Here is a 12,773-nt window from a genome sequence, read left to right on the forward strand (position 1 = left end):
TTCCTTTGGATAAATTCCCAGAAGTAAGATCACTGGGTCATATGGTAGACCTATTTTCTGCTTTCTGTAGTATCTCCATACTGTCTTCTACGATGGTTGTACTAGTTTATATTCACATCAACAGTGGACTAGTGTAAATTTTTCTCCACATCCTTGCTAACATTTATTGTTTATTGATTTCTGTATGATAGTCATTCTAACTGGGGTAAGTTGAAATCTAATTGGAGTAAGATGAAAGCTCATTTGCATTTCTCTGATGGCTTGTGATCCTGAGCATTTTTTCATGTGTCTGTTGGCCATTTGAATTTCATTTGTTGAAAAATGCCTGTTCAAGTCCTTTGCCTATTTCTTAACTGGATTGTTAGTTTTGTTGTTGTTGAATTTCTTGAACTCTTTATATATTCTGGTTATTAATCCTTTATCAGTTGCATAGTTTGCAAATATTTTCTCCCATTCTGTTGGCCGCTTCTTTACTTTGCTGAGCATTGGCGATTTTCTTGATTCTCCATCTACTTTGCTTAAGAATTTACACTAGTTCTTGGTTGCTGTTTATATCAGTTGCAACATCTGTTGCTTATGGCTAACTTTCTGCAACACACTCTCAACATATGTAATCAACAATCTTTACCTCCTAATTATTGCTCTACGTGAGTCTTTTGCATAATCTAATGTGTTCTGCACATATGGCTCTAATTTCTGCTTTGTTGATGCTATTCCACTTTGAAAGATTACCCCTGGCTCACTAAATCTTAAAAATCTATATTCCTTTAAAGACCATTTACTTAATATTACCTTTCTGAACTAGCTAGACAGCCCCAATGACATGTTCTTCTTAAGCTTTGTTTTGTTAGCTTGTTTTTCTACATAATTTGGTGCTCGTTTGTTCTATAGTTTTTTATTGTGTTCTTTTTGTGTTAAGAGTAAGCCATTTTTTTTCTTTTGCATATCTCACTTCACCTGAGATAACCATAGGAATAAGTATCTGACATATACAAGTATTTTAATAAATTACTTTTAATTTACATTGGGTACTTGAATTATATTTGTTTATTAGTTGCTTGGTTGTTTAGCTAATTTAAGGCAACTCTGGAGAATTAACCAAACCCATACAGACATATCATGCATACTTTTTACTACTAATCTATCTTTTAGGAATTTGCCCTAAAAGACTATGTAAAGAAAAATCTCAGTGATTTAGTTTCACAGATACTTATTTAAATGTTCTTTATAATAATACTTTAGAACAATAAAAGATACAAAAGAATATATATCCAACAAAGTACTATACAGGGGGCAGGCACTGTGGCATACTAGGTTAAGCAAACACCCGTGCCACAGGCATCTCATAAGGGCACTGGTTCAATTATTGGCTGCTCCACTTCAAATCCAACTCCCTGCTGATGGCCTGGGAAAGAAGATGGCCCAAGTCTTTGGGCCCCTGCACCCATGTGGAAGACCTAGAATAAGATTCTGGTTCCTGGCTTCAAATTGGCCCAGCTCTGGCCCTTGCAGCCACTTGAAGAGTGAACCAGTGGATGGAAGACCTCTATCTCTCTCTCCCTTCTCCTCTCTCTGTAACTCTACCTCTCAAGTAAATAAGTAAATCTTTTTTAAAAAATAATATACAAGTCAACATAAAAATAATGTTGATTATTACATTTGCATGATGCCACATGACATTTAGTTTTGAAGCAGTGTTTTTTATTGATGACTATTTTTTAAAAATTTACTATATATGTTTACACATATATATATATATACAAACATACATAAAATACAGAAAGACATATATTATGCTAACATTGGTTATTGATGGTAAGTAAATGAGAGTTTTTTTTGTTTTATTTATATCTGAAGTTCTGCTATTATAAACAATGCTCAATACTTTCAAAATTACTATCACAACTAAGACACTTCTGTTAGTGATGGACTTCAACTACATGGTTTCTCTACAAGGTGATGATCTAGTTGTTTCAATTAAATGACTTTACTTACTGAGTGATTTGTTGAATTAACCACAGTAGATATTCATCAATTACAGTGTATTCTTTCCTAAATATTGTCTATTTGTTAAGGTGCTGAGAAATCTAGGTTCTTGTTTCTGATGTACAAAAGAATTAAGGTATGAGAAGTAAATAAAGTTTAGTAGATGAGTAAGATTTATAAGCAAAGCAGAAATATACATTCAAGAAGGAGTAAAGACATGCTCTAGAGAGAGCTGCAATACATGCTTCAGGATCAATCCTTTATGTGATCTGGAAGCCTAGAGAATGGAGTTTTCCAGAAATTTGGTGACTGCCCATTTTCTGGCCTTTTTAAGAAGTCTTAGAAGTGTCAAGTGCATTATGGGAGGTGGAGTGTCAGCCATGGTAATTTTATTATAATGATATTATAATAGGCTATAGATCATTGCAGGGATTAATCATAATCCATGTTGGAGATTTTTGGCCAGCACCAGTTCCGGGTAGCACCTTTGTGACAATAACAATTTTCAGTTGTTGGCTATGGGAAGAGTTTTCAGGAGAAGCCTGGTATGCAGGGTATAGTTAACAGAGTTCCTCTTCCTCTTTCTATGATCCCTGATTGTCCCTGAACTTATGCACAAACTATTATTTTTATATCACCATTTGAAAACTCAAAATATGAGCTATCTTCAAAAAAAGCTTATGGAAAAGTGCTCTATGAAAAAAAATTGCATGGATTTCAAAATTATGTACACCAAAGTTTACTTTTATTTTCATGTTCTATGAACTTTTTGAAGTTCTTTCATATAAAAATTGTTAAATGCCAAACTTCAAAATAAGAATTTCAGCCATAAGTAACTATCATAGGTACATAAAGACAAGACAATAGTGGACTGCATTACTTAAAACATTTTAATTGAAAAGTGAGCTAGTTTGGGATTTAATAGAATTGTTATTTGTTCAGGGGAGTAGTTTAAATCTGACTTATGTTAAGATCTTAAGTAAAACCTGATGGCTTAGAATTAAGTGACAGATATATACATATATACAAGTGTGTATATATGCATAAATGAATACCATATCTATCTGCAAAGTTAAGTGGTATGTTCTAAAACTAAACTAAATCATAAATTACAAAATAATTTTTAAAAGTAAAATAAATGCAAAATTGAAATATTGATATTGACTTCTTTCATAGAAACCATAGAAACTGAACATACATAGTAAAAAAAGAAAAACCTTAGTTATGATGAATACTTTCAAAGTATTGAGTAATTTTTAAAACATTATTTAAATTGGGATCATAGGTCAAAAGAAAAGTAGACACGATGAGAAGTAGGAAAAGTTATTTCCTAGAAGGAAAAAAACAAAGGAAGAGGGATATATCTAGCCTGCAATTCCTTAGTTTTAGTTAGGGAGCACTATTTTTTTAAAGATTTATTTTATTTATTTGAAAGACAGAGTTCCAGAGAGAGAGGTATTCCATCCGCTGGTTCACTCCCCAAATGGCCACAGCAGCAGAGCTGCACCAATCCGAAGCCAGGAGCCAGGAGCTTCCTCCGGGTCTCCCACATGGGTGCAGGGGCCCAAGGGCTCAAGCCACCTTCTACCACTTTCCCAGGCCATAGCAGAGAGCTGGATCAGAAGAGGAGCAGCCGGGACTAGAATTGGTGCCCATATGGGATGCCGGCACCTCAGGCCAGGGCATTAACCTGATGTGCCACAGCACAGGCCCCGGGAGTACTATGTTTTATCACTTTAATCCCAGGAAGGGGGAAATAGTTGATGACTGTAATTATGTGTGCCAAACAAGGTAGGATGAAAGTTAAGTAAAATACTGCTTGGATTAAATACTGCATCAAACTAGGAAAATGGACAATATAATATAGTGGACAAGAGTGTGGGTTTTGTGCTTAGCATCCTTGGTTTTTAATACTGGCTTTATTTCACTGGCTACTCATTCCCACAGTGATATACTTCCTTATCATTAACTGTATTAAATTGTAGACATTGGTGATAAATTAGCAAAACACAGATGAGCATAATTCTAAAAGTTTATAGAAAATGAAATTAAAAGATAAGCTCATTTTAGTATAAAAAATTTTTAAATACATGCATAGTTTTCTAATACCAGGCATTTTCCATGCAGTGTTGGAAGACCTCGTCCGTCCTTTGTGCCTTTGCAGTTAAGTCATAAGTAGAAAAACCAGCTTAGAGATGTGAGGATAGCCAGAGCTCCCAGACATTTATGCAAAAACAAATGCAAAGCCATTAAAGACTTTTAAGCAGGAACATTGGGAGATCATATTTCTATTTCTAAATATTGCTCTAAATGCATTAAAATCAATCATTTCAAATCTGTGAAAGTATTGGGAAGGATCCCTTGAGAGGGTAGTTGAAACTTTCCAGTCAGGAGATCATAGTCAAGGAACCAAGAAAGCAATGGTAGTAGAGAGAATGATTCCTACATCTGGTTTTTGCAACCAAATGGAAGGTGGTGCCATTCACTTAGGTAGGGCAGACATAATGAAGACCAGATGAATTGCAATTTGACTATGTTGAGTTGAAAATACCTTTGAGATAGCCAACTGGAAATGTCAAATAAGCTCTTGATGTAAAGGTGAGAAGTTCAGAGAGTCTTGAGTTAGAAACATTAATCTGATAGTCATTGACTTATAGATGGGTATTGAGATCATAGCCTGGAGGAGATAGCTTTGAGTAAGTACAGAGCCAGAAGAGAAAGAATCATTGGATAAGTCTGAAAAACTAATATTTTAAGGCAAACTAGAATCAACAAGAGAGCCTCTGCCAACAGAGAAACTAGGGAAAAACCTGGAGAAAGTCAAAAAAGCAAATAAAGAAGACTGTTGCGGAAAGTCAGTAGCTTGCTGTGTCTGGGGAGTTTTGTTCGCTGATGAATGAAATTTTCAATCATGCAACTAGTGAGAGTCAAGGAAGTGGAATTACGGGTGTACAGAAAAACTTGCAGTGGGCACACATAGGAATATATCAGTATAGACCACTCTTTGCTAGGGAAAAAATAGGGGAGGGGAGATGGAGTCCAAGTACATTTTTTAAATTTTTATTTATTTATTTGACAGGTAGAGTTATAGACAGTGAGGGACAGAGACAGAGAGAAAGGTCTTCCTTTCTCTTGGTTCACTCCCCAAATGGCCGCTACAGCCAGCACTGCACTGATCCGAAGCCAGGAGCCAGGTGCCCTTTCCTGGTCTCCCATGTGGGTGCAGGGCCCAAGCACTTGGGCCATCTTCCACTGCCCTCCTTGGCCACAGCAGAAAGGTGGAGTGGAAGAGGAGCAACTGGGACTAGAACCCAGTGCCCATATGGGCTGCCAGCGCCGCAGGCAGAGGATTAACCTAGTGAGCCATGGCATCGGCCCCCAAGTACATTTTTTAATAGGATGAACTTCTAAGTATGTCTCACTAGTGGTGGAAATGGCCCACTAAAGGGAGAGAAAACCAACAGAAAATAGATAATTTGATCAAAATGCTTTAATCCATTTTTGCCACTATGATGGAATATCTCTGATGGAGTAATATGTAATGAACAAAAATGTACTGGTTCATAGTACCACAGGCTGGGAAGTCCAATGTTGTTGGGCTGGTATCTGGAAAGAACCTTTTTGCTGCCTTATCCCCCCGTGGGAGATCAAAGACAAGGCAAAAGAGTAAAAGAAAGTACTCGCAGACTCAAGCCATTCCAAGACAGGCACTAATCTATTCACGAGATAGAGCACTCATGACTTAAACACCTGCCATTAGAGTCCACATCTCAACACTGTTGAATTGTAGATAACGTTTCTATCATGTGCTTTTGTGCATATTCAAATGATATCACAAGATAAGGCTCATCACATATTTGGCTAAATGTTCTGCTTTGGTTTACACAGCTCTAAAAACCTCATATAATTATTCAAACAAATAAATAATATGACAGAATGCTAAATAAAATTCCTGGCCTATAGAATGTATTTATTTTTTAAAATATTTATTTATTTATTTAAAATGCAGAGTTACAGAGAGGCAGAGGGAGGGAGGAAGGAGAGAGAAAGAGAGAGAGAGAGAGAGAGAGAGGTCTTGCATCCACTGGTTCACTCCCCAAATGCCTGCAATGGCTGGAGCTGGGCCAATCCAAAGCCAGGAGCCTGGAGCTTCTTTTGGGTCTCCCACATGGGTACAGGGGCCCAAGGACTTGGGCTATCTCCCACTGCTTTCCCAGGCCACAGCAGAGAGCTGAATCGGAAGTGGAGCAGCCAGGACTTGAACCAGCACCTATATGGGATGCCAGAAGCACAGGTGGTAGCTTTACCCATAAAACCACAGTGCTGGCCCCTAGAATGCATTTAATAAATTGATTCTTAAAATGAATCCAGTAGTTGGCCGACGCCGCGGCTCAATAGGCTAATCCTCCGCCTGTGGTGCCAGCACCCCAGGTTCTAGTCCCCGTTGGGGGTGCCGGTTCTGTTCCAGTTGCCCCTCTTCCAGTCCAGCTCTCTACTGTGGCCCGAGAGTGCAGTGGAGGATGGCCCAGGTGCTTGGGCCCTGCACCTGCATGGGAGACCAGAAGAAGCATCTGGCTCCTGCCTTCGGATCAGCACGGTGTGCCCGCTGCAGCCGCCACTGGGGGGTGAACCAACAGAAAAGGAAGACCTTTCTCTCCGTCTCTTTCTCCCGCTATCCACTCTACCTGTCAAAAAATAAATAAATAAATAAATAAATATGAATCCAGTAGTTAGCATAATGTATGATACATATTAGATGTTCAACTAGTATTTGGATTAATTTAACTCTGGTCCATGATTTCATATTTATTTATTTATTTATTTTTATTTGAAAGGCACAGAGAGAGATTTTCTTTATGCCTCTTTACTCACCAAATACCCATAACGGATAGGGTTGGACAGGCTGAAGACAGGAATTCAATCCAAGTATCCCATATGGGTGGCTGGGATCCAAGTACTTGAGCCATCACCTGCTGCTTCCAGGAATCTGGAATTGGAAACAGACCTGGGACTGCCACCTGGGCACTTCAGAAAGTCATGTGGGTGCCCCAAGCAGCATCTTAACCACTGCAGCAATGCCCACCCTGATATATGACTTTTTTAAGATTTAATTTATTGGCCGGCGCCATGGCTCACTAGGCTAATCCTCCGCCTTGCGGCGCCAGCACACCGGGTTCTGTCCCGGTTGCCCCTCTTCCAGGCCAGCTCTCTGCTGTGGCCAGGAAGTGCAGTGGAGGATGGCCCAAGTCCTTGGGCCCTGCACCCCATGGGAGACCAGGAGAAGTACCTGGCTCCTGTCATCGGATCAGCGCGGTGCTCCATCTGCAGCGCACCGGCCACGGTGGCCATTGGAGGGTGAACCAACGGCAAAGGAAGACCTTTCTCTCTGTCTCTCTCTCTCACTGTCCACTCTGCCTGTCAAAAAAAAAAAAGATTTCATTTATTTATTTGAAAGGCAGAATCACAGAGAGGAAGACACATACACACACACACATACACACACACACAGAGAGAGAGAGAGAGAGAAGAGGAGGAGGAAAAGAGAAATAGACTTCCATCTGCTGATTTGCTCCTCAAATGGACTCAGTGGCCAGGGTTGGGCCAGGCCAAAGGCAGGAGACAGAAACTCCATCTGGGTCTCCTATGTGCACTCACTCATAGGAGAAGATAGCCCAAATACTTGGGCTATCTTCCACTGCTTCCCCAGGTGCATCATCAGGGAACTGGATAGAAATGGAGCAGCTGGAACTTGAACCAGCGCTCTGATATGGGATGCTGGCATTCAAGCAGCAAGTTAACCTACTGGGCCACAACAGCTAATTTTTCATCTTAGAGATAATAATAAAGGAGCAAGATAATGATGATGATGATGAACTAAGTTGTTTGCTAACATGTTGATATCTTATGCATACTGTTCACAGGGTACTATTTTTCTGCCTGGAAATAAAGTCCTTGAACATCCCTGCAATGAAGACCACCCAGGAAAATTCCTTTTTGAAGTAGTTCCAGGTAAGATGTTTTTCTGGTTTGATTAAATTATATCCATTCCATGTTGGTAGAGGTGAAGACAGGTCAGATAGGTTTTATTCTTCTTAAGTCATGACTGAGAATATTAATTTGAGGATGTAAGTATCAGATTGAGTTTGTACTTGCACAGGGAATCATTTAGTCTTCTATACTGGTACAAATGAATGCACATACGCACATCCTTATGGCTACATGACTGATTTCCATCTGTTCACGAGACTCTCTAGTTGACCTAAAATCATGACACAGTACTTAAAGGGACTATTGGAATAAATTTTGATGTTATAGTGATTATGTGATATAAATTAGACTGGATGTTAAAGGTGCAATACTTTCCTCTGCTCATTCATTGACATATTTTCTCATAAAACTGAATTTAATTGAACTTTTGCTATAAAAATAAAACCAAAACCAAAACCTCTTTCAATGACTGCCCAAGTATTAGAATTTTGTATTGTAACTTTGTTCCCAAACACTTCCACATGTTTGGTTTGTAGAGTTGATTCTATCTCTGCCAAATCATCAGATCTTGCAGTTAAATTTCTACAGCATCTGTTCTGTTTTCCGCAGGCGTCTGCACCCATAACTTTTAGTGTACCTGACCTTCACTTAAGTCTGACTAACCCAGCAACAATTTCTCCAAGGCCATGATCCATTCTTTGATCAGTTCTGCAGCCTTTTCCTATCCACTGATATAACAAAACGGGAGTTAAAAATGTGGTTTTCCTAGTATTGGTTCTGGCCGAGCCACTTTAATGTGATGGTGATATTGATTTAACCACAGAATAGGGTGATTGTGAATTGATTTGGGTGAAAAATAAGTAATTTGTATCAATAATGCTGACACCAGAGTAGTCAATAAAACATATTTCTCCAGGTTTATAAGTGCTGGGAATATAAAACGTGAAAGCACATTTTTTCCCCTCCATGAAAGCAGCTGTAGCACTGAGTTCATCCGGCTCATGATGGAATCCATGACTAAATGTTAATTAATGCAGCTGAAGTGCAGAAAGGTTAGTCAGATGCATTGTGTTATTTGTTCCCCCCTAGGGAGAACATATTGTAAGAAACCTGAATCTTGTTTGCCCTATTAAAATCCTTTTATTCTTACTTCTTAGTAGAATACCCATATGGAACCAGATTCCAGATGTTGCAAAGTCTTTGAAGTATCAATAGAGGAAATTTCTTTCCCTATTTATTCTCAAACATTAGTGCCTGATGGCTTTTAAACCATCGTGATGTTAAACCCATGACTTTGACTTTTTATCTCCCGTAAAGCTAGAGGTCTACGTTCCCATTCAGTCTGCTAGCAGCATAGGGGTTTCAACTTTTGGTGAACGAATTCTGATGTAATATGGATGAGTATTCTCAAGACTGTGTCTTCAAGCCCAGGAAGTCATGGATAAAACTTTCCCTCTAACATTACCAAGCTATGGGATGTATTACACAGGTGTGCATATATAATAATGGCTTTTGATAAACAAAGCTGACTGTGATAAATGGAATCTGAAGGTTTTTTTTTTTTCAAGCAAGAATTCTGAGGAAATTCACACTTGTTGCTATGCTTATGAAAGTAAATATAATATGGCTACATCTTATTTGAAAAGATGCTTCCTGAATTATTAATACAATGTGTAGTAGCTTCTAAGTTGGGTTTTATAATCTGCGTCATCATATGGAGTGTGAAGAGAATTGTGCCAAAGGTTTCTTTGAAGAGAGAGCTCAAAACACATGGCTCCATTGAGAATCCAGAGTCTAGTCATGAATCTAGGTCACTAAGGTTTTACTGGCTTGACTATGACTTCAGGATGACATTTCCAGGCAAAAGCTCCTATGCTTGTTTAAGAATGTGGGGATCTGTATCACAAAATTATGAATATTTAGGGATTTCATGAGACTTGGTTTATCTTTGCAAATGGGAATGGCAAGATAATATTTTTCCAATTTCTCCAGTTGCGCGATGGTCTAACATGGAAATCTGGGATGTTATACCAGAGTGGTTTCACTGGTCAGAACTTCTAAGCGGCAGAAAGGATTGCAGAAATGTGGTAATGCCTTGTACAGGCAGGCTCTGCAGGCCTACCTGGCGGCAGCTCATAATGTGTACTCATTCTAGATGGGCTTTCCCCATGGAATTCTCTCAATTACCACTTCTGAAAGTCTATCCTAAAATGATGCTTCTAGATTCACCATGCTTCTGTCTTTATGGCTAGCATCTGAAGTCTGACTACTACAGGTATATCAGTGAGTAGGAGAGGATTAGATTATTTAATACCTTCTACAATACTGATTTCCAAACTGACAAATGGAAGCTCTTTGCTCTTTGTGTAAGTATAAAGCTCATTCATACATTCACCATGTTTTTTAATTTAATCATATATCTATATTCCAGGTAGGAATATTTGTTTTGTTTCTTATTTAGTCTGAAATGTCCTATGACATGAAGAGGGAAAATGTGAGCAAATAAAAAAAAAGATCAAAATTTGTAACAGGATTGAAGGATCAGGTCTTTGTATATTACCAATTTGCATTTTTGTGTATAATATTTCTATACAGGTTTTAGGTTTTTGTAAAAACCTACCTAAAATTTTAAAAAATAACATAGGGTTAATTACTCATGGATTCATTATCCCATGAAATGAATTATCTCTCTCTAAAAATGCCATGATTTATTGCATTTCACTCTAAGTTTTTCCAATTTCCCTACTTGATATTCAAAAAGATGTCAGCCAAATTGGCAAATTTGAAGGCTTTGCTGTTGGACATGCCAAATTTTAGACTGAAGTGAACTTTTACAGCCAAGTGCTAAGCTTGTGGGAGATGTGGTTGGGAAAGGAATGTTGGCAGATCTGTAATGTATAGTCCTTGAAGAAAGAAAATGCAGTCTTTCTCTTTGCTTCTCAGAATGTGTCCTGGTCGAGTTTTAATTATGATGTTTAAAAAATAAACACTAATTAATGGAATGATAATACTTTAACATCCTTAGGAGATAAAAAGAAAATGATTCAGAGATACATAGAGACAAGCAACACATGGCAAAGGGCTCTGCTTGTATGCAACTCCATATAGTTAAGAGCCACATCTTTCTTGCTCATTACTGTACCCATAACACCGAAGTTCATGGAACACTAGGTACTGAACAAATATTGATGGAAGTGTACGTATTTGCAAAGTTCATGGAGGAATCTCAGCCAGATGATCCTTGCCGTGCTGAACTTCTACTTCACACCATGTAGGGTGCTTCTTTCTCCCGGTGCAGCCGAGACTTCTCTGTGGCTCTGATGGCTAGAGAGGAGCAAAACTCCTCACATGTTCCTTTTCCTTCCTCTCGGATGGTGACACCCAGAGAAGGTTGGGAGGCAGTTGAAATCTTCTTACATGGGTCCTTTTGCTGATTGGCCATTATGGCCCGCTCCCAGCGTAGACTGCTTCATGGGTGTGTTTGTGGATTGTTCAGTATCTGGAGGTAGAAACCCATTCTACAAGGTAGGATCCTCCTATCTTGAAAGTCACTTCTTCTAAGTGGCACTTCTTCTTCTCTAGTCTTCCCCTTACTGTAGTCAGGGGCAGGGTTCCTTCTCTGAAATTCAGGGGCTTCCTGCAGGGAAGCGGCTACATGTGGGCTCCACTGGCCTTTTCAGTTCAGAATGTGGCATGTTAGCACTTTTTTTCTCCAGGTTGGGGCCTCAGCCTCAATTCCAGGATCGTGGGGAGGAATTGCTTTATTCGTGACTCTAGAATCTTCAGTCAGATTCGCAGCAAACACACACTGATGGAGTTACCTTGGAATCCCTATTTGGGAGTGCTCACGGAGACACTTCATCTGTAAGGAGTGAGGAAGCTACGCTGGGGCAGGAGAAGGAGAAGCTGGCCTACAATCCAGCCAAAGCACATATATATTACATACTTCTGAAATGAGCTAGTCAGAGTGAGTGTTTGGCCTAGCGGTTAAGATGCCCCCCATATTGGAGTGCCTGGGTTCAAGTCTCAGCTCTGACTCCCAATTGCAAACTCCCGCTAATGCTCATTCTGGAAAACTGCAGTGATGGCTCAAGTTGTTGGGATCCTGCTACTCATGTGGGAGACCTGGTTTGTGTTTCTGGCTCCCCACTTTGACCTGCTGTAGCGCTTGCCTTTGTAGGCATTTGGGGAGTAGGCAGGTAGATGGGCTCGCTCTCTCCATCTCCCTCTCAAATAAGTGGTTTTCTTTTAGAAAATGAGCTAGTGGAATATTAGAGGCTGAAGCATATTTTATGAAATATGAACACATGAAGTTAGTTTGTTTTAACTGACATGGATATAGTGGTATCTCTTCTCAGTTCATCCATTAAGGCTAAGAGCTTTGCCACTTGAGGTGAGAGGGTGAGAGTAGACATTTGCATTTACTTGCAACTATTTATGCATCTAATCCCATCAGGAAGTGGACAGTGGGTAAAGATGCCCACTTACAGATCTTTTGAAAGTGTATTCTAGGGCCACAACTACATCAACAGGAAAAAGTAGGGAGAAGAGACAGCCAGCCCGCAGTGATCTTACTGAAAGATTCATGACTATAGCAGAGGAGGATTCTGCCTGTGGAATGTTTTTCCCATAGAAAACTAGTACACTCTGGGGTCCAGTTCTCTTCATTAGGAAACAAACATTGCTCAAATTGTTCTCAGCTTCTTCACAAATGTCCTCCTTACACTGGCCATACTATCACTCACTGTCTAGCCACCAACAAACACACCTGATAATAATCATATGCTGGGAAGCAGTCC

General features: G+C 39.3%; 1 protein-coding gene across 4 annotated transcripts in view; it reads left to right on the plus strand.

Moving 5' to 3' along the window:
• The window catches only part of ARHGAP24 (Rho GTPase activating protein 24), an 867,261-nt gene that overhangs the window by 564,373 nt on the left and 290,115 nt on the right, over positions 1-12,773 (plus strand). For all 4 annotated transcript variants that reach the window (XM_089303130.1, XM_089303129.1, XM_089303132.1 and 1 more), the window contains exon 3: positions 7,908-7,995. In XM_089303130.1, coding sequence (XP_089159256.1) covers positions 7,908-7,995 — 88 coding nt within the window. The remainder of the gene's footprint in view (positions 1-7,907; positions 7,996-12,773) is intronic.

Source organism: Oryctolagus cuniculus, chromosome 8 (genome assembly GCF_051225735.1).
Source record: "Oryctolagus cuniculus isolate XC-2025 breed Fujian yellow rabbit chromosome 8, ASM5122573v1, whole genome shotgun sequence".
Taxonomy (NCBI): domain Eukaryota; kingdom Metazoa; phylum Chordata; class Mammalia; order Lagomorpha; family Leporidae; genus Oryctolagus; species Oryctolagus cuniculus.